The sequence below is a fragment of the Syngnathoides biaculeatus genome, chromosome 4 (genome assembly GCF_019802595.1).
Source record: "Syngnathoides biaculeatus isolate LvHL_M chromosome 4, ASM1980259v1, whole genome shotgun sequence".
Taxonomy (NCBI): domain Eukaryota; kingdom Metazoa; phylum Chordata; class Actinopteri; order Syngnathiformes; family Syngnathidae; genus Syngnathoides; species Syngnathoides biaculeatus.
In genome coordinates, this window is record NC_084643.1 from 21,880,451 (window position 1) to 21,905,906 (window position 25,456).

The 25,456-nt window shown below is 39.1% G+C and overlaps 2 protein-coding genes across 5 annotated transcripts in view; both read right to left on the reverse strand.

Annotated features, from left to right (window-relative positions):
- The window catches only part of vps37ba (VPS37B subunit of ESCRT-I a), a 25,992-nt gene extending 14,521 nt beyond the window's left edge, over positions 1-11,471 (reverse strand). The window contains exons 1-2 of the mRNA XM_061817515.1: positions 11,259-11,471; positions 5,592-5,763 (exon numbers count right to left, since the gene is read on the reverse strand). Coding sequence (XP_061673499.1) covers positions 5,592-5,763; positions 11,259-11,363 — 277 coding nt within the window. The 5' untranslated portion in view covers positions 11,364-11,471. The remainder of the gene's footprint in view (positions 1-5,591; positions 5,764-11,258) is intronic.
- Positions 11,472-12,440: 969 nt separating this feature from the next.
- On the reverse strand, positions 12,441-25,060 carry abcb9 (ATP-binding cassette, sub-family B (MDR/TAP), member 9). 4 transcript variants are annotated; one of them, XM_061817650.1, is made up of 13 exons: positions 23,709-25,060; positions 23,171-23,285; positions 20,954-21,084; positions 20,834-20,871; positions 20,666-20,737; positions 20,391-20,588; positions 20,143-20,271; positions 19,858-20,046; positions 19,600-19,773; positions 19,227-19,386; positions 18,942-19,078; positions 16,800-17,085; positions 14,290-14,696 (listed from the first exon to the last, which is right to left on the reverse strand). In XM_061817650.1, exons 1-13 carry the CDS (start codon positions 24,349-24,351, stop codon positions 14,305-14,307), a joined length of 2,664 nt encoding a protein of 887 aa, XP_061673634.1. In that variant the 5' UTR covers positions 24,352-25,060; the 3' UTR covers positions 14,290-14,304. The 4 variants fall into 4 exon arrangements, with proteins under 4 accessions (XP_061673635.1, XP_061673634.1, XP_061673636.1 ...); XM_061817652.1 differs by having other exon boundaries at positions 20,666-20,871; positions 23,709-24,216; positions 24,710-25,056; XM_061817651.1 differs by lacking the exon at positions 14,290-14,696 and adding an exon at positions 12,441-12,553 and having other exon boundaries at positions 20,666-20,871; positions 23,709-25,053.
- Positions 25,061-25,456: the final 396 nt, after the last annotated feature.

Sequence of the window (25,456 nt, forward strand, 5' to 3'; positions counted from 1 at the left end):
TTTCATTACAATAGCATGCAAGCCAAAAGGCCTGTAAACATGAAATTTCACAATGGACATACTTCAACAAAATGCTAACATGACAAATAGTTGTGCGTCACATGCTACACAGAGCTATGCAACCACAACAGGACACATTGTGACAGCGAGCAGGTAGTAACAAATACATTTGAGAATTGTGTATTTTGTGTTCAATTATAGTTAAGTGCATTCCTATTATGATTTCTATGTTGAGGAAAAACAGAAGTAGGTAAATGATTTGTTAAATCCAACCTAAAGAGATGCAGGATTTTCCCACATATACCAGTACATTTATTTGTGGCGGAGGGCCACAATTAAATTTTGGCAGCTGCAAATGGGCTTTTCGATTTTGCTGTGCAGAAATTGTCCTGCTGTGCTGCTCCTGTGAATCTGATAAAGATCGATGCCACCAATCTTCTTTCTGATATGATAATGAATCAAGTGACTTATCAAATGCATCGGCATCTTATTTTGTCAATGGATTTCTGATGGCACTGGGATCAATATTTGAATTGTATCGATCCTTTCAAGCCAGTGACGCTACTCCACCCAGCATGCAATGGCGGTTCATCACAGCACACTTGATGTTTTTATTTGTATGTGTGTGCGTTTCACTTGGAAATGCCACTCCACGTAGAGAAAAGTCAAAATAAAGTCATCAGGATCTTCTGAGTTAAGTATTAAGTCATACAACACTATTACAGGAAGAAAATAAAAGCTGAAGCACCAAGTACCCCCTACTCCGCAACACGTAACAGTTAACTCCTTGCGCTACAACTATAGTTGTGTCACTTGTCTTTATATAACATCCTTTATCCATCCATTTTCAGTGCCACATAGTCACTCGGGTTGAGGGCTTGCTGAACTGGTGGAAAGCCAATTACAGGCCACATATAAACAAGCATTTGTACTCACATTCACAGCTACGGGCAATTTAGAGACTTATATTAACCTACAATGCATGCTTTTTGAGATATGGTAGGAAGTGAGTACCGGGAGAAAACCCATGCAGGCACAGGGAGAACATGTAAACTCCATACCGGCGACCCAGGGATTTGAACCAGAGTCCTCAAAACTGCGAGGCATATGTCCTAACCACTAAGTCAACCACCATTCCATCGTTCATATAATAAATGGAGATATATTTGCACTTGTTAACCCTCACCATTAATATAAAAGTGTCAGCATAATACTTCATGATGACAGGAGTAAGAAACCAACAACTTTTCTTTTCTTGTTTTATATATATATATATATATATATATATATATATATATATATATATATATATATAGACACACACACACACGTGGAAAAAAAAATGTACCGTAATTTCTGGATTATCAGACGCACCCGATAAGCCTCGCTCAGTCCATTTTGTACATACATATGCAGCACCTGTCTATAAGGTGCATGTGCCCACATGCTATGTATGATATTTACAAAGAAAGACGGTACACAGAAAGAGTTTTCAAAGTTTAATAATATACCTTAGCATTTCTTTCCAAATAGTGCCTCTGACGCGGCAGTATCACAGGAGCACTACGGTAGTAACACAGCACTAACAGGGCTGGGTTAAAAAAAAAAAAAAAAAAAAAAAAAACATCGGTAAAAGTCACTGAGATGCGGCAGTAACACAGCAGCAACACTGTTCAGGGCACCTGCTTTTATTGCCTCTGAAAGCTTTTGTCATCTTATTATATTGGTCCAGTTCTTCCCACTGCAGTTTCCAGCATCTCCCCATCGATACATTTATGCCAAGTTTACGTGCAGCAGCTCTGTTTGCTTCTTTATTGGCCATCTCGATTGCTTTTGAAAGCTGCGTCCGATGCATTTCTTCTTGCATTTTCCATGAGGGTGGGTTCATGCTAATGTTATTCCTGCATAAAGCTCGACGTTACATTAAACTTGCGTCTTCCTCAAGACATATTCCACCTGTCTCACCTTTTCTGCTCGAGCTCCCTGGCGGCGATTAGAAAAAAAATGCATGAATTAGCCGCATCATTGCATAAACCGGAGGGTTGAAAGCGGGTGACAAAAGTCGCGTCTTATAGTCCGGAAATTACGGTACTGTGGTTTCAATTTTATGTAGCACTGTATGCTTTGAAAACAACTACATTGCAGTCACACTCATTCAAATCACAATCTCATACTTAGATACTGAAACATTACCAGTTATATCCCAGAAATGTTTTCAGTGTAATGGAATTTCCTTTTACATGGCTCATGATGTTGATGACTAAATGACGTAAATGCCATCAGAACTTGTGCTTTTGTGATAACGTCTGAAGATGCTCAGTACGGTTAACTTGCATTTCCTGTTTCCGGGTGAATACTGACTGTTTAGGATCAGGCTTGTTTTGTTACCAACGTTTATGACGTAAACATGTAAATTAATGTCAAGACTACACAAAATAACCAATCTCTTTCAATATCTATGCATTTCTACTCATAGCAAATTTTATGCGCAGGATTTTTTGTGCTCGACTGTGCAGATTGCGAGTGCGATGGCGCACAGGCGCCCGTCAAGTCAGAGTGAAGGACATTGTAACTAAAAATAAAGTTCTCCTTGTTTGGTAAGAAAAACCTTTTATCTTGAAATCACTTTTTTTTCCCCTCAACACTCCCCTTTATATGTGCTGATTTTTCAGAATAATTAAACATGTCATCTGATCATTTAGGGTCATTTGTTCAAGACACTGTTCAACTGTCACCATTGTTGTTGCTTTGGTTCCTTGTTACTGAAAGGAAAGTAAAATCAGCTACCGGAAATGACTAAAAAGTGATGAGGAACCGCCACCCTATTGCGTCCCAAACACCATTAGCCGTCGTGACATTTTTGCCTTGGAGAAGGACCACATTTTCAAAACTGCGCATGTGGGTCACGCTCGAGTATAAAGGCAAACTCTGTGCGGGAGAGCTGCAGTGACATCAGCACAGTCGCCGCACACATGAGTATAAAGACACCTTTTAAGACATTGGCACCATGCACTTGGCAAAGTGTCTCAATCCCTCGGCTTCTCCAGATATTGTGCATGCTGAGGGTCAGCACGTTTTGACGATGCGGAGTATTGCGTCAATGGAAAGGGCGATACAGTGATACGAGATGTCTCTGCAGGAGGCTTTCAAACTCACTTTCAATGCTCCCTACTCAGCGAAACACACCATCCATCCATTTGCTTCTAATTATTCCATCGCAGGGGCAGCATCTTTAGCTGAAATACATCTTGAAGCAACTTTCCTGGAACTAGAAAGCTCACAAACGCAATTAAACAGAGTTGCTGCCGTGAAAGTAGTATGGGATATTCCCATTCACCTGTTTTTTTTTTTTTTAACTGAGTCAACTCTTCTTCCTTAAAATCTGCAAAGTTAAGGCTTTATTTTTCACCAACAACAAATACATATAAGTTGCGGTCCACTCAATACGGAGAGCCTCCCAACTTTTTTCAAGGCTATGTTCCATCCATTTTTTTGAGCCCCACTTCCTCACGAGGGTCACAGAATTGCTGGAGCCTTTCCCAGGTTTCGTCGGGCAGGGGGCAGGGTACACCCTGAACTGACTGCCAGCCGATCGCAGTCCAAGCTATGTCATAATTTCCAAATATGGGATGGCCGCACCACCGTTGCGGTCATTGTTGCACATCGACTGTGCCGTTTCACACAGACCAAGTGCAGTGTGAAAAGGCCTTTAAAGTGTGACGATTATTGGTTTCCATACTCTATAGTTACAGCCCTATGAAAGCAATTTTGTTTCTCTGGTTGACTGAATTGTATCCTGGAATTAGGAACAATAATGTATTTGATATTCAATTGAGCATTATAGCAGGTTAAGACTATATACTATTGCAGAATTTATCAATGAAAATGTGTGAAACTCCATTTAGTCCCAACTAAAGAAGAAATTATTGGTCCTCTCAAAACAGAATGGTGAACCTTTCAGGATGTTTGACTGAACATTACAAGAAACAAGTCCTACATTTTTAGTCAGAAATCAGGTTGGATACGTATGATTAAAAGGAACATGTCCTGACCTCTCTAGACACATTTTCAAAACAAGAATTGTAATTTCTTGAAAATAAGGTGCCATTTTTTCCAAAAATATTTTCAAAAAGTCATAGAGCACATTATATTTAGGCATGGATGAAAAATAAAAAAAAAAATACAATCACACTCTATAGTCGAATACAGGGACAGAGTGGTAAAAAAAGGTATACATATAAATTTCGACATCATATTCGATGTCTCATGTTACAAATATTTATTACAGTAATGTGCCCCACCAACCTGAACTCTGACCTCCTCGGTGGGGCGGGGTGGGGGAAGCTTTGCATTTAACGATCGTTAGCATAGCATATTTGTTGCTACTGTACCAAACATCAAACGACTGTCTGCGAGTTTGTTTTAACTTAAAAGACAAAAAAAGGTCGATTGGAAGAAATGTTTCACCAATCTGGCAGATGATACAGGAAAACCGGAAGCAAAACAACGTGAGCTGAAACTACATAGTACGATCATTTGGAAAAAAAAAAAAAAAGGGTTGAAATGCTCGCTTTTTTTAAAAATGCCCATTACGCTAACTTCTACGTAGATTGAGATTTCGTTTTGATCGCGACCTGACGCTATGAAGAGCTGGTACAGATTGCAGCCTAACGGGGGCAAGAGGCTCCGCTGTTAGCACGGTGGACCTTCCCCTCAAAGCGCTGACAATGAGAAATAAAGGGAACCAAGATTCGCCATGGATGGTACAGAGGATGACATGCTCTGGGAGCAAAATAGGATCACTGTACATAATTCAATGGAGGAAGCAACGGAAATGTACCAAATCATCGATGAGTTCGACAGTGATTCACCAAAAGTAGATCAATGGATATTTTTCAGATTGGAGATGAGTCAGATGGTTCTATTGAAGTCTTGGCAAACGATGTGTAATGTAGTGAATAAACTGCACCATGCACAAACATTTTATGCACTAATTTTTAATGCAAAAAAATGTTTAAGTTAAATAGTTTTCAATTATTTATTTAAGACTGTAATATGTGTTAAACAGGATTAATAAAATGTTATGCTATGGTTGAGCATTTATTTTAGTTAATTGAGGGATTCTTCTCTAACAATTGGCGGGACCAGGACAAGCGTGTCCTGTCCCAAGATATATATTATTGCTGCATCTGTGCATGCACAAAGATTATTATTAATGATTGTTGTACAGACGATTTTTTGAAAACCAATACAAGTAAAAACAATAAAAGTAAAAACCTAGCAAAATAGAAATACAGATAATTGCTAGGATTTTGAGCATATGGATCGTAGCAAATTGGAGGTGCACATTGTACATTGAGAGAAGGGTTTTCCTGATTTTTTTAGGTCAACTTTGGGGGTGCGCATTATACTCGAGAAATTACGGTAGGTCTCTTCCTTTCATAATTCAGTAATGGCCTCACCCTATCGCAAAAAAATATGATAACGTTTGTATGATCAGACTTGCTCTCATCTTCCATTACCATCCAAATGTCTAGTTTCCTATCAATGTTGGACTGTGTTACAACAAGCATAATAAACTGCCTTTATACCTAGAGTGGACTTGCGCAGTTGATAGGCTTCAAAGCTTTCTTGAAGACACCCATATCTCTTGGTGAGTTTCTCTTTCTTGAGCTCCAGTCCAGGCTGGAGGGCAAGGTTTTCCTCTGCCAAGGTTCTGTTGTTTACAAGTGTTGTCTCTTTACTTAGCTGGACTTCCTGCATCTGAAACAACACAATATCGGCAATGCACATTAGGATCATAAAGGAGTCAAATTTACCTCAAGGATCAGAAAAAAAATAAAAACATCCAGTAAGGAAAGGTGTTTGTCCATAACATTATTTTGTCAATGATATGAGAAATCATATATATATATATATATATATATAAATTTCATGTAACAATCTTTTTCATGTCCATATCAGAAAAGGGCTCAGTAGTTTTAAAAATATAAAATGTTTACATTGCCATGAAAACAATGATCTTAACTGTAACAATACAAGGATTCTGCTGCCCTAGCAAACAACTACTAATAATTATTAGAATGAGTCTCATTGCCTAATGTGCAATTATAACAACCAATATATGTGAGGACCTGAGAGAAGTTAAACGCATACCTTAATGTTACAAACAATGGAATATGTTTTTCGACTGACTCATGCATACCTTATTACACTGAACAGACATGTTGTACTGGACAAGTAACTAAATACATGAAATACCATTGTCTTGTGCTCATGTTTTTACAAGCCAGTTTGCACTTGTATCGTAGCTAGCTAAAAGATGCAAATCTATAAATAGCATCCACACCTGCAGGCCTTGTTTGACAAAAATAAAAATAAAAAAAAAACATTTTCCAATGGAAAGTACCCTTTTGTTACACTCTCCATCTGTCCATCCATTTCTATCAACTTATCCTCAACAAACTTTGGGCAACTCTCTAACCTAAAAACTGAGACTGATTCTTTAACAAATTCTCTATCTTGCTTTTACTACACACTTTCAGGGAAACATAATCACAGTGACATGAACACAAGTTAGAAACAATACTCTTAAACCAGTTCTGCAGTTTTAATAATTGTTGGTCTTTTAGAATTATAATCTTTGTCATTGCACAATCATTAATTTAATTTGTTGGTTTCCCTGAGTGGAACAATACTCTCACAACTAACTGCAACTTAGCAAAAAGGGATTGGTTTGACCAACACTAACAAAAGAAAATAACTTAAGACGTGACATTGAACAGTATTTTTGCAAATCATGCAAAGCTTTAGTTTGTTAGCATCTTGAGGTTTAAATCTAAGTGTGTTCTGAAATAATAGTGTCAATTGCAAAGTAAAGAAATATGATGAGTATAAAGCTGGAAAGTGAATCTGTTGCAAGATAGCAGCATATACAATATGACTGATCACTACAATACTGAATGTTTGTAAGAGTGTACTGTACACCGCTTGTAATTTTTATGGATAGTGACTTGCATCCCTCAGCCCCACTTTCTACAAGTTCATAGCACATCAAAAATATGTGACTTGTTGGAGCTTTTATATCATCATAAAAACGCTCATGTTGTTGTTTTCCATTCAGCTTGTCCCTTTCGGGGTCGCCACAGCGTATCATCTCAGATGAACGCATATATATGTTTGGCACAATTTTTACGCCGGATGCCCTTCCTGACGCAAGCCTTCTCAGGGAGTGGAGGCCCTAGTGGGATACGAACCCACAACCCCTGGTTTACTAAACCAGTGCTCTAACCACTATTGGCATAAAAACAATGAGTGTGACTGATACAATACAAAAGACGGTTAATCCTGACACAAATTCCATAGATATTTATTCTGGGAAACCTCTTAATGAAACAAAGACTCCGGAGATCGACCAGAAGGGCAGACTGTACAGTAGGCAACCTGACCGGTACCCCCACAATTCTATGTGTCAATTCTGGTGACTGTTAAATGTCGCAGTCTACCTTAACTCATTCCCTGCAAATGCTGTCCAAAGTAGTCATTCAGTATCAAGGTATTCTCTGTCATTGTCTTGATGTCTTGAGGGGAACGCCTCTCCCTCAAATTGAAGAAGAAAGAGATGAGGGTGCAGGAGGATAAGAAGATGAAATCATAATGGCAGATATGAGGGAAGTTAAAAATGGAGAAAAGCAAAGCTTTTGGTACATGAAACATATTGCACCAAAACAAGAAAAATATTCCTGTGACTGACAGCAATGACACCTTAGTTCATGCGAGGGAATGATGCCACTGCAAACCATTCCCTTTTTTGCAAATGTATAACCAAACATGCCGGGTGAGAAGACCTCGGCCACTTGCAATCTGATCGTCTGACGACCAGGATTTGAGTAAATGGGATCCGGAATCGAGGCGAGTGAACTCCCTCAGAATCGCCTGGAAGCAGAGCTTCAACTCCTTACTAGGTGAGGTTAGCTACATTTAGCAAGCAAATACGCTCCTTCAATCCTTATCACGTAAACATAATTTAATCCCACGAATTCACATTACAAATATAGAATCTGTTCCCAGTATTGAATTGAATTTTCCATTTGCAGCTCATCCATCTTGCAGTAATGGAACACCCATGAGTCGAACATCTTTTAGGACTTTGACGAAGAACAGTCATGGTTTTTTTTAATCTTGCAAAATACATCAATAAAATGTATGCATGTATTTTTTTTTTAACTTAGAAGTTATACAGTACATCCAGCAGACATTCTACTCTAATTCCAGTATGCAGTGACAACCAAAAAATGTCTCCCCCCAATCATGTCCCACTACAACAATCTTAATGTATTTTTTTTTTAATCATAATATTTCTAAACTGCACAAGTTATGCTTCAAGCAGAAGTGGGGACTAGTTTAGAAGACAATGACAACAGCACAAGAGCCCACTCACCACCAACCATAAATAAAATCCAGATGTGGATAAATTCAACTTTATACACCAGGTAATAAAAACCTGGACTATTAAGGAAGCAGAGGAGAATGAGGAGCAAGAAAGAGCGAGTGGGGGTGCCCCATTTGTTCACCTATTTTTTTGTAAAACTTCGTAAAAGAAAAAAAAAGTGTTAGTCATTGTTCTAAAGCAGGGGTGCTCAATGAGATCGATCGCGAGGGGGGGAAAAAAAAAAGCCATATTTTATTTTGCTTATTTATTTTAATTTTAGCTCACAGCACATGTGCAAACAAGTACAGGAAAACACACGGTCAGTGGGTCCCCCCCTATTTTAAGCTCTCACTTAAGAAATCTTAAACGTGTATGGATGCTGCAGTAAAGGAGACAAAAACAATCACTTTCATATGGAATGGGAGGGTGACATTTTTTTTCACGATGTCATTTTCCAAGTGTGTTTGCCACATCTGCCAGTGTCGTGAAATGTGGACTGGCATTTTCGAACTGTTTATGGAAAATATGACACCGACATTCCGCCTAAAAGCAAGATGAGAATGAGAAAAGTGAACAAACTAAAATCCCAAATGGCCACAACGCAGTCACCGAAGCATCGTTTCCATGTTCGTCACGTCACACATAAAAGAGGCATAGCTGACTTGTTGTTCTGATCTTTAAAAAATAAGGCAGAAATATTATCTTCAATAAAATCTCTGCAGCTGTAAAGGAGTACAGTTACATGACGCTGTGAAGCCATGACTGATGTATGGAAGAACATCTCAGATTGTGTGTGTTTCTCACTGTAGTTGGACGAATCCACAGACGTGAGTGACACAGGCCAGGTAAGCATTTTCATTCGTATGGTGTTTAGCGATCATCAATGTGAACTGAGATAGTCACAAAAAATGTTTAAAGTTAATTATGTTATGCAATATTGGCTCATGCGGTTATGCAAGGCACACAAATACATTTACACAAAGAATCCTCAATGTACTTTAAAATAAATGTGTTTGTCTTTTTTGTAGTGGGTAGATTTTGTGACTTTGTCATTGGTGATTCTTTAAAAAAAAAAAAAAAAAAAAAAAAAAGAAAAAAAACTTGGGAGTGAAAAAAGTCTGGCCACCCTTGTCCTAAAGGACCTGTTTGCCTTCAGATTGTTTTCCTTCAGAAACAGCATTGGCTGAAAATAGTCCATATTTGACTGCTGATTACTAAAGAACAGTATACACTACAGAAACATTTTTCAATGGAAAAAAAAGTGATCTTTCTTTTAGTGTTTACATCGTCACGTGACAATATTCTGTGGGGCTTGTAAAATTGCTTGAAAACGCCTGCCAGTCTGGGGGTTCCCTGCTCAGGAAACGGGTGGCAGGGAATGAGTTAAGAATCTTAAATTACAAAGAAGAGAATAGTTCAGGCTTGGGCATGAATGACAAAGCTGTTTGACAACAGATGTAATTTAGTAACAATACAACCCGCTTCTCTTTTTGTTGGTGTTAGTAGGTACAATATTGGGTCTTTTACCATAAAGAAAAGACTGTCTCATGTGTGGACATATTGGTTTACATGCAAAATGCAGGATGCAGTTTTCCTTCAAAGTTCTTGTAATAATGAAGCAAGAATTGACAATGCAGGTAAGCTATTGTCTTCATGTAACACATTATTGAGGTGCACTTCTGTGCACGGCTAAATGATCCATGACACCCACTCTTTATTTCCATTCAGTGCCTTTTAGCCAAAACTACAATAAGCGCACCTATGCAAGTCTTTACTTGGTTGAAACTCTTCTCAAGACTAAAGTCAACAACTGTATTATTGTTCAAGTAAATACACCCCTCCCACTCTGTAGCTTATGAAAAGAGGAAAACAGAGACTGACTGACAGGGCGTGGATAAGAAACAGAAAGACTGACTCACAACCCAGTCATAGTCTACCTTTGTAAGGTGAAGCGAATGGTCCTTGAACATTTTACCTTACAATGGACAGTAACTAAGGGAAAAGTCATCATTCGTTTGCAGTTCAAGAAAACATCTTAAAATTTCTGAGTGGAATCGAAAATAAAACGCTCAAGTAACTTGAAAAAATTATTTATTTAGAAATCACGTATAGTGTTTCTAATTACCTACCTCACGGGTTGAAAAAAATAGCAAAGAACGGATGAAGTCCTCACATGGCCACATGTACAGTAAATCATAAAGCAATAATTTTCCTGAGCTACTGACTCAGCAAATTACTTTGAAGCCGTAAACCCTAGATCAAAAGTTTCGATTTTGAAGTAGTTGGGTACTGCAGCACAAAATCCCTTGTAGTTAGTGTGAGAGCATTTTGATAGCCTCAGTTTTACGGAAATACTGTTCTCGGAAAACACGAAACACCGAGTAAGGCTTTTCAGATTAGATAATCGAGATAACGTGTCGACGAGTTAGCCAATAATTAGCAGGTTTTCCCCAGTGCTGTCTGGCAGGACGACACGTATCCGTAAGAGTCGTGCCGTAGCTAGGAAACTTCTTGGCATGTTTTCGCGTGACTCATCAAGACAGTGCTTCCTTATATATATATAGAACTGTTGGAAAACGTGCATTCAAAACAGAATACACTAATGATCACTTGAAATAATATTTGCCTGACAAGGTTAACAATTTGCACGTTTGTCATCAAGTGCTGTTACTTTAAATATAGTAAATATTATATATTCAAATGACAAACACTGACACGGTGTCGAGTGGGGTGTTTGGTTGGAAAATAAAACAAAGGGTTCAGGAAATAGTAACCGACCAGCGAGCCAGTAGCTAGCAACAACGACATTAGCAAAAGCTGAACATACCTCGTCCATTTCGTGAATCATTTTAGTAAGTTTTTCGTCGTCCTCGAGAATTTCGTTGAGCTGTGTCAACGAATACTCGCCAAATTTGTTGGAAAAGTTCGACATTTTCGCAGCCGTCGTGTATTTATCCTCGATACAGTGCCTCTTCTTCCCGTTTGTGACAGCTGACTGAGCTTCTCCTTCAGGAAGTACATATAATACAGGCCCAAAGTTGCATTCAGGGCCAGTCGGAAAAAGGTTAATGTGGTGTATATATAGCAAACGGGCAATTGATCAAGTAAAAAGAAGTTAACTTACACAACGCACGATCATTTAAAAAAATCTAGATTACAGTATTTATAGTAAGAGATGACAAATTAATCGTCAGAGGATTCAAAGCAGCATACAGGAACTGGGTTTTCTTAAATATACAAAATCTACATTTTCAATGAAATACATACTTGTAGGAAGAGGAAATTTAATTAAATGTAACGCAAGAACTAAGAAAAAGAGAGACTTATATTGGTTATTTTGTGACTATTACTTTATCCACATACAAAATCATAACACAGAGTACCGAAACACAAAACACTATTTACAGCCTAAATAGCCCATCAGCCTCTTTTTTTCCCATCAATTGGCCTTAAAGTGCAACATTTGCCCTTAAATCAATCAATACTGTATTATATATTCAATCAGTTAATGAACAAATATATACCACCATCAAAAGTCCCAGACCTCAATGACTCAATTATTCCAGTTGAAAATCTTTATTGAATATTTATTTTCAGAACATATTTTCTCAAAACCACGTCGTTCAGATCACATTCAAAGTAAATGGGGAGATATTGATCAGTGTGTAGCATCCATGTGCCTGTGTGTTCTTCCTACATCATATGGATTTATGGTCCTGGCCAGGGGCCATCCATAGCATACCTGGATTGCTAGTCAACTATGACAATTGAGTTAATTTAGGTCTGGAGAATGGGTGGGTGTGAAGAACTTCTAGGTGCAGCTGAGGCGTAGAGAAGCTCCAATTTGGTGACCTCAGTATTGCATCTTGCAGAAAGATGATGTGGTTCTGTTAGCATCATCAAGCCATGATATCCAACACGAACCGAACCGCTGCTGAGTGTGAAGAGGCTGGGATGAAAACTTGCACCTCCAAATCTGAGACCATCATCCTTAAGTTGGAAAGTGCCCTCTTCAGGTGGGGGATCAGATCCTGCCCCAAGTGGAGTTTGGATATCTCGGGGTCTTGTTCACGATTGAGGGAAGAATGGAACAGGAGATCAACAGGCACATCGTTGCAGCATCTGCAGTGATGCAGACTTTGCATTGGTCAGTTGTGGTGAAGGAGCTAAGCCGAAAGGTGAAGTTCTCTTCAACAGTCGATCTACAGTACGTCATAAAATCACATGACTTTTGTTTACGTCGCCATATTGCCGGTCAAACAAAGCATTGTTCAATGCTAAGTTTGTTGAGACGAAACGAAAACATGTCTTACAGGACGATGCCCAGAGTTTTGTCCAATACGGTTAGACATTTAAGAAATTAGATAAGAAAAGATAAGAAATTGGACTGTTAATTCACTTCTACTTGTCTTGGACAACTTGCTATACACATGTATCTGGTGAGTAAGTTGTTGAGATTTACACAGAAAAGTTTGAAAGCGTATAAAAGTCTGGACGAATACAAATACAGTGAAGAAAATAAGTATTTGAACACCTTGCTCTATTGCAAGTTCTCCGACTTAGAAATAATGGAGGGGTCTGAAATTTTCATCAAAGGTGCATGTCCACTGTGAGAAAGATAATCAAAAAAGAAAAATCCAGAAATCACAATGCATGATTTTTTAACAATTTATTTGTGTGATACAGCTGCAAATAAGTATTTGAACACCTGTCTATCATAGAATTCTGACCCTCAAAGACCTGTTAGTCCGCCTTTAAACGTCCACCTCCACTCCATGCATTATTCTAAATCAGATGCATCTGTGTGAGGTCGTTAGCTGCATAAAGACAGAAGTCGACTCCATACAATCAGTCAGACTCAAACTTGTAACATGGCCAAGACCAAAGAGCTGTCCAAAGACACCAGAGACAAAATTGTACAACTCCACAAGGCAGGAAAGGGTTACGGAAAAATTGTCAAGCAGCTTGGTGAAAAAAGGTCCACTGTGGGAGCAATCATTAGAAAATGGAAGAAGCTAAACATGACAGTCAATATCAATCAGAGTGGAGCCCCATCCAAGATATCACCTCGTGGGGTCTCAATAATCCTTAGAAAAGTGAGGATGACAGGATGACTGCACTGTATTAAGGAGAGGATGACCGCGGCCATGTATTGTGAGATTTTGGGGAACAACCTCTTGCCCTCAGTCAGAGCATTGAAGATGGGTCGTGGCTGGGTCTTTCAACATGACAATGACTTGAAGCACACAGCCAGGAAAACCAAGGAGTGGCTCCGTAAGAAGCATATCAAGGTTCTGGTGTGGCCTAGCCAATCTCCAGACCTAAACCCAATAGAAAGTCTTTGGAGGGAGCTGAAACTCCGTGTTTCTTAGCGACAGACCAGAAACTTGTCTGATCTAGAGAAGATCTGTGTGGATGAGTGGGCCAAAATCCCTCCTGCAGTGTGTGCAAACCTGGTTAACAACTACAGGAAGAGGTCAAACGTTTCCTGTCATTGTTCACCAGGTACCAAATATTAACATTTGTTTTCTCAGGTCTTCAAATATTTTTTGCAGCTGTATCACACAAATAAATTGTTAAAAAAAAATCATACATTGTGATTTCTGGGTTTTTCTTTTTCGATTGTCTCTCTCATAGAGGACATGCACCTACGATGAGTTTCAGACCCCTCCATGATTTCAAAGTGGAAGAACTTGCAATATAGCAGGGCGTTCAAATACTTAATCCCTTCACTATGCTTCGTTCCTGGATCTGTTCTCAATCAGAAATAAATCCAGCATACTGATGTGGAGACGGCACGTGAACGCGGAAGCGTATTTGGACACGTTAACCTTGGCCGAAATCCATCTATCTTTTCAGCTGGTATTCATTTCTCAGTGGGAGAACTTGCAATATAGAAGGGTATTCAAATACTTATTTTCTTCACTGTACGTTCCTTCACTCGCCTTTAGTCCTGAGCTGTGGGTTGTGACAGAAAGAACAATACATGAGCGGCTGAAATGAGTTTCCTCAGATGGGTGTCCAGGCTCTCTTTTAGAGATAGGGTGAGAAGCTCGGTCATCCGGGAGGGACTCAGTGTAGAGCCTCTGCTCTTTTGCATTGAGAGGAGCTAGATGAGGTGGCTCAGACGTTTGGGATGCCGCTCTTGTGAGGTGTTCCGGGCATGTCCCAACAGGAGGAGAACACAGGGATGACCAAGGACACACTGGAGACACTAGGTGTTTCAGTTTTGTTGGGAACATCTGGGGAAAGCTGGAGGAAGCGGCTGGGGAGAGGGAAGTCTGGGTTTTACCAAAGCGATAATCCCTGCAATCTAAAATTGTGACTTGTATTTAAACGGTAGTGTATTCATCCATCCAGCCTTCTATCCATACATTTTCTTAGACTTATCTTCACAAGGGTCGCGGGAGTGCTGGAGCCTATCCCGGCTGTCAACGGGCAAGAGGCGGGATACACCCTGAACTGATTGCCAGCCAATCGCAGGGCACATGGAGACAGAGGAGTCACTCACAATCACACCAAGGAGCAATTTAGTGTCCAATTAATGTTGCATGTTTTTGGGATGTGGGAGGAAGCCAGAGTTCCCGGGGAAAACATCCAAACTCCACCCAGAGGGGCCAGGATTTGAAATCCAGTCCTCAGAACTGTGAGGCCAATGCTATAACCAGTTGCTCCACTGTGTACTGTGTATTGTGCTGTGAAAACTGACCCGCTCTTTGTTTTTTTGGGGCATATTTATCATGAAAATATCTCCGATCATGAAGCTGATTTTAGTATTAATATTAAGACAATTGAAATGTGAAATTGTTTCAAAAGAATTTTATTACAGAAAAAAAACCCAAACCTATTTTGCTCAACATGAAGGTGCAAACCTTATAACCTGTTGACACCAAAAACTGGAATAACTTGACATCAATAACAGATTATTTATTTTTGCATCACTGAGCAGAATTGTTTACTAACATTTATTTAGGGTTGCTGGGCATAAACAGTAGTTGAGGTCACAGCACAGCGTCTCATTTTTTTTAACCCTATAGTTACGGTCATAGAACATAACCTCTTTTTTCGTCAGTCAGATGGATTTACTAATTGATTCTAGCGTTTCTTACTGCATAACCACAGGGCGCTTGAGGGCATCAATAGATAGCTAGACATTCAGTCTACAGATTACTGATACCCTGCTAAAACATTTCTATAGAAATTCTATAGAATTTGTACAGAACAACTTGTTCGATAGAACTTTGGCTGAGAATTTCTATAGAAATTCTATAGGACTTGGGTCCTAAAGTTCTATAGTTCTTTAGAAATGTTCTATAGAAAATTTTTAGCAGCATCAAATTTTTGGGGTCAATGGAAGGGAATCCTTTATTGTCATTCATGCTTTTCACCTTGGAACTCTCCCATGGATGTGATCTTAGTCACATGTGGCCTGCAGTTTTTTAGATGTTATTTAAGGTTTATTTAAGACTTGGACATATCGCTGTTGCTCTCCTGGAGTAATTTTGGCCGATCACTCCTGAGAAGTTGCTCCATTCCCAGTTTTCTCCATTTGTGGGTATGGCTCCAAATGGGTCAGTGGACTCCCCAAACCATGGAAATTCATTTGTAATCTTTTCCAGACTCCTCCAGACTGCTCCTTGTAGGTCCTTTATTTCTTTGGATTGTAGCGTAATAGATTGAGCTCTCATACCCCACTTTATGTTGTCTCACAGGTAAAATTTAAGTGATTTCTTCATTTAATAAATCTGGAGGTAATACAGCCTGGCTGTGGCGAGTGAAATCAAATTCAACTGTCCTAAAACTGTGGGTGGGCAATTACATTTTTTACAAAGGGCCAGATAGTTTTGGATTCTTTTCCATTTAAAAAAGAAATGTTAATTTAGAAAGAGCTTTTTCAAATTATTTGGGCTCTTTTACGGATTGGAATTAGCAATGTGATCCAAAACAAAACCAAAAAAAAAAACTGAAATCCGTCAGGAGCAAATACTTTTTCTATAGCTCTGTAATTTTTTTCTTGCACACCAGTAGTCAAAATTAGTGTGAAAATTATGCATATATTTAATGAAATATTGAAAAACCAGTAACTCGCCTGACTTTGGTGCGGTAGCGTTACGTTCAATTCCCAATCAGTGACGGTGCAATTGTGAGTGCAAATGATCATCCGTGTCTGTGTGTGCCCTGCGACTGAGTGACGATTAGTCAGGATGTAGTCGACCTTTTGTCCGAAGTGCGTTGCGTTAGGCTCCAGCTGCCGATGACCCTCACCACGATAAGCGGTGTTGAAAATTGATGCATATTGAAAAACCAAACAACAAAAAACATATCTACATAGTTTATTCTCAGTAGCGAGGATTGTAGTCTTGCTCACTTGCACTGCTGCTTTGTCTGCTACGCTGGTGTCCTCCATCAGCTTTCCAAGAGGAATTCTCTGAATGATTCAGTACTTCATCCCCTGTCTCTATGCCCAGAACCTGTCGCTGCACCAGTTTGTAGTACAACCCCCCACTGGCCATCAGTTGACTGTGAGATCCCTGTTCAGCCACACAGCCCTTATCAATCACAATGATGCTGTCTGCCCTCTCCACGGTACTGAGCCGATGTGCAACAACTAAGACTGTGTGCTCCCTCATGATGTTGTTCAGAGCTTGCTGTACCTGTATGAATGATAAGATTAAAGAAAAGATTAAATGACAGGGTGAAACCTCCAAGGCATATGCAAATAAAACAAGCAAGGCTGCTATGATTTTATATATCATAAGGAGTATACAGTGTAGTCAAAACATATCATGGATTATATCAGAATTTTTGATAACCTTAAATGTGTCGAATTAGACTGTGGATAAGTGGGCTAACCGGAGCATTTAATGAGCTACAAAAATGAATTTTGAAACCAATCAAAAGGCACACAAGGCAATCGGTGATTAGATTGTCGAGGTGGGTAGTCAGGGCCCTTAAGATCCCAAATCTGTTATTATAGTCTGTCAAAATAAAACTGTCATAAAAAAAAAAACGTTGCAGTCTTGGTCGGCGTGATGACAGTTTTAAAGACCAGCACATTCATTAGCAGTCTTTTTGCTGTTTAGCTGTCAGTAATAATGAGTAGTCATTTCAAAAGTTAAATATGAAGGGACGTTATCGCCCCATACACACACAGATAATATATATTGTTTAAATATACTTATTGTTGGAGGTTATTCAGTATTTTTATTTTGTCTATCCTGTTAGTTCTGTTGAGAAGAGTAAAATCCTAAGAAATTGATGAAAACCAAACAAAAATTCCAGATTTAATTGACATTTATCCATAAGGTCTATTTAGGGGGGCTATTTTACCAAACCAAGTTTTTCTAGCAGTTGGGATGGAAAATGGGTTCAACAGTGCCTCAATAAGTGTGAAAATTAATTAAAAGACGCTTTTTTTTTTTTTTTATAAACGAGAGGCCTGAAACCAAGTCATTCGAATTTCTCAAGCTTATCTACGTCACTAGCAAAGATCTCCATCTTCCCCTTCCACGCCCGAGCTAGCGTTGTCAACAATTTCTCTCACTAATCGACATCCCTAACAAAGATCTCTTTCCACTGCGGGGCCATCACTGCCAACATGACAAATGTGCTCCCACAAGTGGGTCTTCTACATGGAGATCTTTACCAAATATGGACAAAGCGGATAGAAATCGTGATCAAACCGAAGTAGCTGCCAGAGGGGCCTTTTCTGGACACTGTTTTTTTTTTTTTTTTTTTTAAATAAACTTGAGACTTTTACACGAGGTCCATGTTAGAGTCACTCAATGGAGGTCTAAATGCCCAAAAGAGAGGAAGTTTAAGACCTGTCGATACTTTAACATATGGAGTTACTCTTAAAATTCAATAATGCTGAGTGTTGCTGATGACGGTGATTTAAATTAATTTCCTTCCTTGTACAATTGAGTTGTTGATGATCAAGCATTGAGGTCATGGGATTAAAAAAAAATTATAGCATCCCAAAAGAACCACTTTTTTCCAGAAGGTTTATTCAAAAGAAATGTTTGCTGTAAACTAGATCAACAATAAAAAAAAATTGTCCTGCATGTGTAGCTCCAAGCAAATTTTTGCTGCCTTTGCCTTATGGAATTTTTGGAACACATTAATATAAACATTTACAACAGTCAATAACCCATAACTGCTGAAAACAAACCAAGTCAACATTTCTTACTTTTGTGATGATAAATAATAAGTACTCCTGTAATCCAACCAGCATGTGGTCAGTCTGTTCCACATTTGCTCCCACCCAAAAATTAAAAATAAACATCTACCTACAAAATGCAAAACGAAGAATGCATTCTTCTCTGAATGCATGCAGACATAATACACGTACTTTCACCCCCTTTATGTTCCAGTTGAATTGTGAATTAAATGACATGAGGTGCAATTGACTTCACAGGTTCCACTCGACAGCGTTCAATGATTCAAGACAAGTTATGAGAGTGCATTACGAGGGTGTCTTTCATTTCAATAAAAACAGTATGTCACTTACAATATGTTCACTCTCTGCATCCAAGGCACTGGTCGCTTCATCTAAGATAAGAACACGAGGTTGTCGGACAAGAGCTCTTGCAATGGCCACCCTTTGTTTTTGCCCACCTGACAACTGTGCGCCTTTCTCGCCAACACCTAGCAAGTGTAAAAATGCAAACACAGAGCACAAATAGTTTAACTCTTGGCAATCATTTGAGGGATACTATTACAACATTTAACAATATCACATATACTCTAAGAGAAATAGATTTGAAAGACAGAAATGAAGATATGCAATAATAACTTGATTGATAGCCATGGGGCAGGCCGATGATGAAATCATGGGCATTCGCCTTTATGGCTGCCTGTATGACAGCCTCCATGGGGACATCAGTCAGCCCATAAGTGATGTTCTCCTCTATTGTTCTGGCAAAAAGCACCGGCTCTTGACCTACAAGCGCCACCTGTATAATGATATGATAATGATGATAATGACAATGCATAAAATAAAATCCAGGAGGAGATCATCAAAATGGTAATGCATTGGTTAGGTTCATCAACAATAATGATTAATAATGGTGTCATTGTCTTCCATTGCTATTTCTATGAATTTATAGTACATTTCATAAATCGCAGAATTTCACATTTTCATTCCTGACCATCTGACACAGACTGACCCGAGAATGGAGGTCTCCATGATTGAAGGTGTGAACAGGCTTTCCGTCCAGCAGGACTTGACCTTGCTGGGGAACATAAAAGTTTTCCAATAGGTTGACGCAAGAGCTCTTTCCACTGCCTGAAGGTCCAACCAGGGCGGTCACCTCGCCAGGCTTAAGAGTGAATGACACTCCCTACAATATACCAATAATTATTAAACCTCAACAGCGAACCATCTTGAATCCCATGGGATTTGTTATATGTACTGGAAATTTAACCTTGAGAATTTCAATCTCTGGTCGAGTAGGGTAGGAAAATGTGATGTCTTGAAAATCTACCAGACCAGTGAATGTCTCCAGACTATCTGTACCATCTGGTGGGTGTTTGGGTTTTCGGTCTAAGTACTCGAAAACCTTTTCAGCAGCTCCTACGCCCTGCATGAGGCCTGAGTAAACTGATGCAATGTTCTGCAAGGTGGATGCAACATGAATTTAGTAACAGAAATATGGACCTTGTTCATGTTTTAGTCCAAACAAACACAATAACAGAAAATAAATATATACCGCCAAACATTCCCCCATTTCAAGCATGTATATGAAAAAGGATAACAACTGGCTGCTTTCCATCTGACCAGTCACCACAAGGTGGCCACCATAGGTGAGGATGGTAACCTCCAGAGCGAGCTCTGATATCTAGAAAACAGAAACACTAGATAAATACCTTCTCTCTGATCAATATCTTCCATCCATCCATCCATCAATCCATCCATCGTTATTAGAAAACAATTAGTGATGCATCATCTGATACCTACACAACTGGACCACATATAACAGGCATATGCCAGGGCTTGTTTCTTGTTCAGATGGTACATGACAACCAGCTTGTCATAGTAGGAGTCAGCCTCTCGATGTTCATTGGCAAAGCTTCGTACTGTCTTCATGGCTGAAATGGTTTCTTCCGCAACTTTGTTAGCCTTTGCAAGAGTTGTTTGAACCTCTTTAGTTAGTTTCTGGAAATAAAGTATTTATATTAGTTATCTACCATTAATCTTGATTAAAATTATATATAAAATATTCAATAGATTACCTTGTAGTAATTGCCATAGTACTCGGAAAGAAGGGCTATAAAAGGAAGTCCCATCATATTCACTAAGGTTAGCTTCCAGGACATTCCAAACATGAAAATGAGAAACCCAACAGCCTTGATGGTGCTCCTCAAGAACACATTAATATTCTGGGAGATGAGGTCACTCACTTGGGTGGTGTCAGCTGACAGACGTGACGTGATGTCACCTGGAGAGTGACAAGTAGATGAGAATATTAAAGTGCCTTGTAAACCGAAGGATGGATGCTATGGTGAAGCTGTTAACATTACCTGTATGGTTCTCATCAAAAAAGCCAATATCCTGCCTCATCAGAGTTCTAAAGAGATGGTTTCTGAACCGAAGATTTAATCGTGCAAATGTGAGTGTAAACACTCCGCCACGCACTCCAACTGCAACTGAACTGAACGGAAGTAAAGTGCTTTTGTCAGGCATTTTAATATTTATGTTTATCATTGACTAAATTACAGACATTCTGGGCTGACAGCTTTTGCAGAACCAATCATGATGGCTTTGAAAAAGAAAAAAAAAAAAAAAAAAAAAATCAGTTACCATAATTTCTCATGAATAATGTGAAACATTTTCAAAAATTGTCAAAAGCCAATCATGCACATTATACATAGATATCGGAGTGAATGGCGTGGAAACCCACAATTTATAAGTTTATAAACCGCTATCTAGATGTCATGAAAAAACTGTACTTTCATTCCAAAAGCCAACCGCCACCTAGAGGTGATGAGAAAGGTGTACTTTCATTTCAAAATCCCATCACCAACCTAGTTGTTATAAAAAAAAGTGTAGCCTTCACTTTCTTTCCAATATGACGGATGTATTAATTATTGCATATATGTACAATTTGCTCACAAGTTTACAGAATTTGTGAAATGTCTGATGACTGAACAACAATCAATTTCTTTGTTTTGTTGAATGAGAATATCTTTCTGAAATGGTTGACCATTTAATTTGAATCCCATTAAAATAACATTCTGAGTTTCGCCTGACCTTTAATATTTTCTTTAAAGAATTGTACCCATCTGACAAATTCTGCCAGGGTAATTAAACATATGACCACAACTGTTTTCTCATGAACTAAATAAAAATAGCACTGTGAATTTCAAAATAAGAGGAAATAAAAATGATTGTTTAAAAAAAGTGCTTAACTTCTGAATAATTATATGAAAGAAAAAAAAAAAAAAACTAACAATATACAGCTAGTACTTCATGTGTTGATAATATGGGTAGAAGCAAAATCAGGCATTTCAAAAATGCATTAAACATAGGTAGAAGAGTTTTCCAGATTTTTTTAGGTCAACTTTTGGGGTGTACATTACACATGGGGGCCCATGAAACATGAGAAATTACAGGTAATGTAATTTTCTGATTCCCTCCACCAACAACATACAAACAGTACGCACGCGCGCTGCCACCTTTGTAATTTTCGGACAGCTGTTAAAGTCGCAAAGCTGTGGGTTCCATGAATGTCAGCGGTGCAATGCATTAAACCAGTTCACGAGCAGTCTGGACTCCGGACGAAATTGAAAGCTATCACTTTTAATTTTAAATGTCTTTTAAACTAACTATTGTAAGTCCTTCACTGAGTCAGTCCTTGCCCCCATGATGATTTCTGACCGTCCACTTCAGTATAGTGTGTAAGTAGTAGCGTATAAGTAGTTGTGAACCCACAATGTATTCTCCACTTAAGACTATAACATCCATTCATTTTCTTGACCACTTATCCACACAAAGGTTGCAGGAGTGCTGGACCCTATCCCAGCTGTCAACGGGCAGGAGGCGGGATAAACCCTGAACTAGTTGCCAGCAAATCGCAGGGCACATCGAGACAAACAGACGCACTCACAATCACACGTGGGGGCAATTTAAAATGTTGTTTTTGGGACGTGGGAGGAAACCCACACAGGCACAGGGTGAACATGCAAACTCCACACAGGCGGTGTCCGGTATTGAATCTGGGACCTCAGAACTGTGAGGCCAACTCTTTTTCTTAGTTACTCAAAATATAAACGAATTAGATTTACAAACTGATGTGTTACCATCATTGGTGTGCAGTCACTGTATTTGAGTAAAAATGTTTACCAACCAAAATCTCATTGTAAAAACATACATGCATCTACCTCGACTAAGAAAACAGGCTTAGTTAGTAACACTGAATCTACACATAAGGTTTGTTGCCACCTCCTGGAGATACCAGTCGTTAAAGTGGTGCAAAATTATCTTGAAAGATGAAAAATTGTTTTCATAACCCACACTAAAATCAGCAGACTCTTCCATGACCATTTTTTGTGGAAATTGCCTTTGCTGGTTTTTTATGTAATACAGTACTACTAACAGATCATGAAACCTCCTTGAATGAGGTAATACTGTCCCTTATGACACACATTTCGGTTATGATTTTAACCTCCAAAACATATACTGTGAATTATTTTAAAGATGCACATCTCCCTCTGCCCCATCAAAATGATTATAGTCACCTGGTGAAGGCCAAGACTGTCAGTGTGATGGCAGGTTTAGCAAAGTATTCCATGCTATGGTGAACCACAATGCTATCGATCGCCTTCCCATAGTAGTAAGGAATGAAGGCTTCACCTGTGAGTGACAAAAGAAATTCACAGTGGAAACACTTCATTTGGTCTCTAATTATTTGTTATTAAAAAAAAAACAAATGTTATCCTCAAAACTTGGAGCAGTGTGTATTATTCCAAGTGGTACTTGGTGCAACGGGTTTGAAAATGACATGACTCAATAAATGATACTAAAGTAACCTGTAGCATTACAAAATACAACAAATATGGATTTTGAAGTGTTTGATAGGTCATGACTAAACTAATAAATTAATTTTCGACATGAGCGGGGATGCAACATTCTAAAAAAAAAAAAAAATCAATTCTAATAAAATTAAAATATTTTACACAGTAAAATGGTTTTGAATAAAGGTAATTCAGTTCGTATTGTCAAAGCAAAGCAAAGCAAACAAAACTAGCTGATTACCATCCCACTAAAGATACTCACACACAGCAGATATGACAAGGAAGATGATAGCTACAGTTAACAGTCCCCCATCTTTTTTCGTGTAGCTCAGTAGACGTCCCAGCGTAGCCCCAGTGGTGGTCTTCTCTGTTTCATTCTTCTCACTATTGTTTTTCCCCTCAATGCATACCCCATCTTCCTCCTCTTCACCCTCAGGCTGAAGCAAGTTCTCAGTGTCATCACAATGTCCCAATTCACTGATATTTTCCTTCCCTAGAACCCACCACACCCCGAGAACTCCCAAGGAGGAAAAACAGGTCCAGCAAATCAGACTCAAAGACCAAGGACGATGAGCTAGCGACTCAAGTTCACTGAGCATCAGCAGCTTGGCCAGAGTATATGTTATAATGGTCTGACAGACTAAGAGGACGATGGTGGTGAGTCTAGCCACCCTATTTGGGCCATCTTCTCTGTTCCATAGCACTCCAATAGATGCACCCAGGAGGAGAGAAGATCGAAGCAGCACAGTCCCCCAGACGTCCAGTGTTGACTGCAGAATGCTAAAGTTCAAACCATCTTCCACAAAAATGTGAAACTGTGATCCGTGAATATATAGGAGTGTGGCGATAATTATGTCCACTAGAATGTATGAAATAGTACAACTCACATTTAGTTTGATACCCATGCTGATTCCTTTGTTTGTCAAGCGCTAAAAGAGAAACAGTGACTGATACTGTTGTGTTTGAACAGTAAAGAGTACTGTATTCAGGTTGAGGATTTTGGGCCAATTATAAATCCCTGAATCGAGTGAATTGACTATACCCTGACGGTTCAGGTTACATTCAGGGCAGTAGCAAACTAATTCCGTAATAGAGTGTCAACAAAAATAATTCCCACTTTGGGAATTGTTTGGGGACACAGACTATCCATGGTAATTAGCTTACGGCAGACAGCAACACATCTTTCCGCTGCTATCAGCACCTGCGTTATCAAGTCTCGTGGCACTGCCAGTCATGCTGTTAGTAAAGTCCAAAGAGACTTACCGAGGGTTTGCTGAATAAAGAGTCTCAGATAAACGCCAACAACTCGGGAGTCAACGCGCTAACCTTGTAATGTCAGGTCGAGTTAGTTTGGGCAGGTGAGAATTCGGTTTTATAGCGACGAAATGGTGTGCCCCCGTCTAAGTCCTGATATTTGACATTGACTTGGGAAATCATTGACGTGAGTACGGCGTCCCCCTTTGACTTTAAATTCTGCTTCCTGGAGGTAAAGCAGGCGGACACCCAGATTTAGCCATCTCGGTCGCGGAAGGGACCACGTCTAAAGCTCCGCCCACACTAAGTCCTGCAAGTTCAGGAACGCGAGTCACAAGTCACGGCTCTTAAAGACAACGTCACTGATGCAACCAATTACCTCGTCATGAAAGCCTTTTTAAATGCTCATACGTATTTTGACATACACCGCGCATTTCAGACTATAGTACAGATAGTAAGTAGCCCTATACTACTACATACAACCAACTAACTACCAACTATTGAAGTTATTGTCAAGCAGGCACTTGGCGTAGTGCATTGTGGTATGGTTCCGGGTTGGAACCGCCGAGTGGGAAATTTGGAAAACCTCAATATTAGCTATAACGTGCACCCATAAAATTGATGAGGATTCATGTTAAAAGGTCATTCTTAAAAGGAAGGATGGGTACTAACGGTCCATATTTCAACAACAAAACAAATCTACGTATTATTTGAAATGATTTATTGCTCAAGAAAATGAAGCTACCAATGTTTTCC

What these genes read in the sequence shown, in the direction of transcription:
- abcb9 (XM_061817648.1), bottom strand. Translation starts at nt 24,351, where the DNA reads ATGGGTATCAAACTAAATGTGAGTTGTACTATTTCATACATTCTAGTG. An exon ending in CCTTGTCATATCTGCTGTGT is followed by an intron (nt 23,286 to 23,708) that starts GTGAGTATCTTT and finishes TGTCACTCACAG; the next exon opens with GTGAAGCCTTCATTCCTTAC. An exon ending in GCCCCATGGCTATCAATCAA is followed by an intron (nt 19,079 to 19,226) that starts GTTATTATTGCA and finishes TACACTTGCTAG; the next exon opens with GTGTTGGCGAGAAAGGCGCA.